This window comes from Littorina saxatilis, linkage group LG12, assembly GCF_037325665.1.
Source record: "Littorina saxatilis isolate snail1 linkage group LG12, US_GU_Lsax_2.0, whole genome shotgun sequence".
NCBI classification, from domain to species: domain Eukaryota; kingdom Metazoa; phylum Mollusca; class Gastropoda; order Littorinimorpha; family Littorinidae; genus Littorina; species Littorina saxatilis.
Genome location: NC_090256.1, coordinates 43,322,248 through 43,328,184, shown reverse-complemented (window position 1 = coordinate 43,328,184; position 5,937 = coordinate 43,322,248). Strand labels below are relative to the sequence as shown.

The following is a 5,937-nucleotide window of genomic DNA, read 5'->3' as shown; positions in this document are numbered from 1 at the left end:
CCAGACTCCATGGCAAACACCTAGCAATGACCAGGATCAGAAATACATCTCACTTTATACACCTTAAGCCAAGTCTGAGTAGTCTGTTATTCTTCTTTCTTGATTGATTGCCTCCCTTTTACCATAAAATTCTCTGATTTCCAAATCTGAGATGCATGCATCAGTTTTAGTGTTATGTCTGCAATAAATTTAGTTTCTGTACATTTATCATTAATCATAATTATTCCAATAAATTGACTTGCACTAAAGCTAAGTTAGAGAGAGAATTTACTGACAACAATTAAATCAGATCTAGAGTGAGTTGTTTCAACATAAAAACAAGCATTATAATTGTACAATCACATAGACATGTATACACACTTTGGACTGAACTCTCACTCTGTAATACAATTTCAAACGTTGAATTTAATTACTATTTCTTCAAGCTTTGCCATGCAAAGGGCAATATTTTAACAAATCTCAAATGTATGTTCTGTTACTCAAAATAATCCCTTTAACTTCAAGTAATATTAATTATAAATTATTTATAACACCTTATACGCACATATATGTAGATAACCAATTCTAACTTCATATGACTATAATTTGATTTTCCATTTGTTTCACTTCCAAAGTCAAATAATCATACAGCAAATAGTACACAAACTCATTTCAATTCATGGACAGATCCAGTTATTAATATGTGGTTATTTAGGAATGTAATGGCACTAGAACTGCCTAAATGGCAGGTAAAAATAGTTATACACGTTAAAAATACACTCAAGCAAAATATGTGAGTGTACGTGGGAGTTTCAGCCCATGAATGTAGAAGAAGAAGATTGGATCTTTTGTAAGGACAGGTCCTGAGGCAAATCCACACAGCCCAAATATTTGACAGTTCAGTGTCTTTGAAAAAGTTATGGTAGAAGAACAAGATTTTCAGTGAAGAGTGGAGAGTCCCATGTGACTGCCTGGCTGGTGATGATGGTTGTTTAGTGGCCGCTTGGTACCGAGGTATGAGCAGACAAGAAGACCCTCTGCCTGCAAACTACAAATTACAACACAGCACTACCCATGTCAGAGATCCATGTGCACACCTACTAATGCATAATGAAGAATAGCATGTACTAAAGTAATTTGCGAAAGCAAGTACAGCTGTACAGGCTGATGAAGCAAAGTAGCACTAGCAGTTACTTCAAGAAAGTCACTGTCCTACTTGATATGTCAAAAGCCGGTATATACCACACAAACAAATTATGTTCAGTGTCAGTATGAGTGACCATCAGATATGTATTTATACACAAGTGACAAGAGCATACAATTTTACAAATGATCAATAAATGGAGGTCAGCTGGGTTCTTACCTGGCTTTATTTTTTACGCAGGTTCACTTGATAATAGACATATGCTTGTTTGGAATCAGTAGCGAAATAAGAAACAGGCCGCAGCCAGTATGAAACGTTTAAAGCGCGCCCCAGTTGGGTGCTTCTTTTTTTGTGTGTCAATTTTACAGACGACAGAAATGTCTGAATGTGCAGCATCTATTTGGTTTAACCAAATTTAACTCAATAAAGTACCACTGAAAAAGTTGCTTTTGCATTTGACTGACTATTAGGGTTTAACGTCCTCTTAGACCAACTGGTCTATATTGGGACAGGTGTTGGTAATACGCTGAAAATATGGTGTGATACTTTGATTCGAACAAGCCCGCTGTGGCTGTCTTCTTCGACACACCAGCATTGGGTTTGTCTTGTCAAAGTATTGAAATACGATCATGATAATCAGAGATGAAAGATCATGCAAGCGTGTCTTCGTGTTTTCCAAGCCCTGAGACTTTTGCTGTGAACTTGGGATCTTTTTCGGGGGTGTTCGGACACCAAAGAGAGTCTGCACAAAGTTGAATCCGAGAAATAAATCTTTTACCGAACGTGGGGATCGAACCCACGCTGATAGCGACCAACTGGCTACAAAGCCAGCACGCTACCAACTTAGCTACGTCCCCGCCAATTGCATTTGACCAGATACTTGTAGTTGCAAACCGGGTTATCCACCATATTTTGAACTCCCACCAGGCGACCGGGCAGTAGATTTGGCCATCTCTAAGCAGTGAAATCATGTTAATAATTTAAAGCCTTCTACAGGGTCAATTTGTTTAGATGCTTGGCCATTTGGATGCCAAACACCATGTGACACAAGATCAATGCAATGAGCATTTCTTCTACTTGAGAGCTACACAGACAATTAGTAGAGATACTCCTCCAGTGTTGGTGGATTCAGTCCAAAGAACTGTGATGTCTCACTGCCATGTAGGCAAGTATGACAGTTGGACAACAAAACTCCAACCAGGTAGAGTTTCCCTACAGGGGACAAGAACAGCTTCAAATTTTTTTTTGAAATCCAAAAATGCCCACAGCCTAACAATTTTTGAAAATTCCCATTCAACAGAGTTTCTCACCCTGCTCATTTCTGTGTTGAAGGCCTGTTGCTCTTCTGTGATCTGTCCACGGTACGGCCTCATCAAGTTAGGGGTCAAGGGGTAGGCTCGGTCCCCATACAGGTACATTTCATCTCCTGCTGGAGTGACCATGTGCTGCTGCATGTGTTCAAGAATGCCACTACCATTCAGCAAAGCTGCGTCATGTCGTCGACCAACCAAGGGCCCAAAAACATTTGCCACAAGGCCATTTGGTGTCACGACACACTGAAACTTTAGAGAGTGCACCCTCTTATGGCCATTGTACACTTCTTGTTGCAAATGGCCGGGGCGACACATTGATCGTATTGTGCCATCAACCATCCCCCAACAAAACTCCAGAGGAGCCCCCTTGGCATGTATAGCTGCACAGTACCGTTCCAGTTGGGGCACTGTCAGCCATGGCTGATTGAGGTTTGTTAGTTTGTCAGAAAACTGATCATAGATGAAGTCGATACCTACCTTGAACAGCACACACAACTCCGGCTTGGGACGATGAAACATCTGCGAAAGGTCAGCAAACCGACATGGGTAAGCCAACCTCCGCAGACAGATGCAGAGCACCTCCAATCCTGAAAAAAATCATAAATTCAAATGAGCCTGGTGAGTGTGTATGCGAATGTGTGTGGAGAGGCATATTCTCATACAGTCTTCAAGTTCAAAAATAATAACACTGCAAAAGTTTTCTCACGCGCCTTAAAATACCCAGCCCGACATGCTTATCATCAGTTTGATTTTCTATTTATCAGGTTTGACACAGTTACTGGCTATACTGCACACACAAAAACAGTTACCCGACAAGAACAAAATAAAAAGATTTTTATTTTGAAGGGGGGGGACACCACGAAGACAAAATCAATAAAAACAATTATCATAAAAAAAGTTAAAACAAATAAGTCCTTTGCACATCAAAAGTAACTTCCCTTGAACTTGGATTCATGTAACAATGGCGGCCACTTCGTCAACTTGTAAAAAAAATATTCATTTATTTTGTTAAACTAATATGAATAAATTATCAGTATCGACGCATCTTTATTTATTCTGTTACCATATTTCAAAAATAATTTCACTCAACTCCACAGACTAAGTCAGTAAGTGGCACAACCAATTCACTATTATTTCTCTATTGTCTAAATAGAGTACTGTGTCGACCAAAGGGGCTAAAGTTAGTCAGGTACATTTTGTGATTCAAGTTCAAAATACATAGTTCAAATTTTAGATTTTAAGCAATCCCAAAATAAATTATGCCCCAACTCAACGCTCCGCTTTAATCTTTTACGAAACCTGAAATAGTAAAAACAACTCACTGAATATTCACAGTAAATGCAAACTTCACGACTTTGCGAATCAAATCATGGAGGAGGATCATTAAACTATCATTCTGACTGAAATACAACTCAACTTCACAGCAACCAGGGTAAAAAATAAATCCTCACCACTGGCCTTGGTTCCTTGATTGTTCATTCCATTAGGCGCCTGCATAGTCCTCTGCATTCCCAGAAGGGCGCACAGTCTCCGAATCTCTTCCGCGCTGAAGCGAAATAAGTCCTCACATTCGATGGCTGTGAAGTGATCAAGGGCGAACTGACCCTCATAGGCCCTTCTTTCTGGCTGTTGAAATGTAGGTTAAACTTAGTGAAATCATGGATCACTTGTACACTTTATTCAATTAATTAGCCTGAAAATTCTGCTGAAGCTACTCAAATCAATCAACTCGCCAGCTGGGCGAGTAACTTCAAGAAAGTCACTAACCTGGCAGAAATTTCGCCGCCCCGATACATACCAGTTCCCACAATTGATCTGCAGTAGCGTTAAAACCCTTTTGGTTGCATTTGACCAGAATTTTAATTGGCCAGCCAGGTGAGTTGCGAGCCTGTTCTTACTAGCCAAGCGGATTGTTTACTCGCCCCTGCATAACAAATGACCCTTACAGGTTGAACTTGAAGCATGTTGGATAAATAGTTTCAACTGTGCATCTCAAAAAGCACCAGTTGACAGTATTCTGATATAAATACTGTGTATGTTTTAGAACACAGAAGTTTCCTTGTACTGAAGTAATTTGATCCTAGAAATAATAAAACTAGAACCAAGGTGCCTTGTGCTTAAAAGTCTGATAGAACCAGTAAGTGTAACATCCTTCTTGAAAGTACATGTATTGCTATCAAATTAAAATGACACAAGAACACAAACTGACAGTGACACAGACTCTGTGACAGAGAGTGGACTTAATAATAATAGTCATGCTTTGATGAAACTAAAACTCTGACTGCAGATTTGGTCATCAGTTTCCATTTGATTTTGATTCTTGAACAGTAAATAGTTAAAACTCTATGTTTATAAACCATTAAATGTAAGTAACAAAGTCACACGGAAACCAAATCTAGGTGTAAGTGTTAGATCTACCCAATATCACTATCAGTATCACTGTTGATTCAGACAAGATCACTATAATGACTATGAAAATGAAATCTAACCAAAAAAACATTTAATTTTTTACATGAACAACATTTAAAACCTAACCATAACCAATCCAAAGTAACCTCACCGGCCATAACCAAAATATACGCCTGTTCCTGACAATTATATTTTAGCGGAACCTTTAATGCCTTTAGAAGCTAGACCTAAGCTTTGACTTGTTTGCTAACCTGATCAAGAAGTGCGAAGACAACAAAATCATCTTCTGCGTCATCCTCGTCCCACGCCGCAAGCTCAAGTTGGTCCCTGGCATCCATGAAGATCGATCTTAAAACAAAACATAAACAGCGAGAGGATTGGAACATTTGCAACTTTTCACTGCATAACTCATCTTCCAGACAGTAAGCGAAATCGAAATCGAAAAGGGTGAATCGAAAAACTGAACACAACTCAAAAGCGGCCATTTTTTGTGTGTTTGAAATGTGAAAAAGCTTGCTCTGTTCAACGCTTAAATTACAGCATCAAACCAGGATTATATCACACATTAAACTGACATTTGTACCATTAAGTGGTTTAGGAACATACTAGTTATAAATAATCCTGTAAATAAACAAGCGTTCGCTCAGTTTTTACATACCTTTTGGGGCTCGTTATTTTCGTCGATTCAACCACAGCTCGTTAGCGGATCGAAGGAAGCATCCGTAAACTTTGACCTCTAACCTTTGAACTGCGCACACATCGCTGACGTCAACACATAAAAAAGTACCGATAACCACTAGCACTACCACTGGCACTGTACACTTAATCAGTCTATTTTCATAGCTGCGTGGTGCTAAATATGCAGGATTAGTAATGTGTGGTCACTACTGATGCTACTAACTCTGGACAGCGGGTGTAATTTATACGTTTACGCATTTTGTCGTCATTCTCACGCATGCTTTCGTCACGGGGTAAGTAACGTGTGGTCTATGTATGGGAAAGGCTCCTAATATGGACCACCTCCTGTTCTGACAAACTAACGGCGCTAGAGCGCTCAAAGCAATTTCATTCGCTTTATTCACCCTCTCTGGA

The 5,937-nt window shown here is 39.4% G+C and overlaps 1 protein-coding gene across 3 annotated transcripts; it reads right to left on the bottom strand.

Annotated features, from left to right (window-relative positions):
• Positions 1-385: 385 nt before the first annotated feature.
• Positions 386-5,678, bottom strand: LOC138982004 (uncharacterized). 3 transcript variants are annotated; one of them, XR_011460759.1, is made up of 5 exons: positions 5,504-5,678; positions 5,097-5,193; positions 3,888-4,062; positions 2,914-3,023; positions 386-1,027 (listed from the first exon to the last, which is right to left on the bottom strand). XR_011460759.1 is itself a non-coding variant. In XM_070355205.1 (4 exons), the coding sequence occupies exons 2-4, from the start codon at positions 5,181-5,183 to the stop codon at positions 972-974; spliced, it is 318 nt and encodes a 105-aa protein (XP_070211306.1). In that variant the 5' UTR covers positions 5,184-5,193; positions 5,504-5,678; the 3' UTR covers positions 386-971. The 3 variants fall into 3 exon arrangements, 2 of the variants coding, with proteins under 2 accessions (XP_070211306.1, XP_070211305.1); XM_070355205.1 differs by lacking the exon at positions 2,914-3,023; XM_070355204.1 differs by lacking the exon at positions 386-1,027 and having other exon boundaries at positions 1,638-3,023.
• Positions 5,679-5,937: the final 259 nt, after the last annotated feature.

What these genes read in the sequence shown, in the direction of transcription:
- LOC138982004 (XM_070355204.1), bottom strand. Translation starts at nt 5,183, where the DNA reads ATGGATGCCAGGGACCAACTTGAGCTTGCGGCGTGGGACGAGGATGAC. An exon ending in TCTTCGCACTTCTTGATCAG is followed by an intron (nt 4,063 to 5,096) that starts GTTAGCAAACAA and finishes ACATTTCAACAG; the next exon opens with CCAGAAAGAAGGGCCTATGA. An exon ending in TCAAGGAACCAAGGCCAGTG is followed by an intron (nt 3,024 to 3,887) that starts GTGAGGATTTAT and finishes GATTTTTTTCAG; the next exon opens with GATTGGAGGTGCTCTGCATC.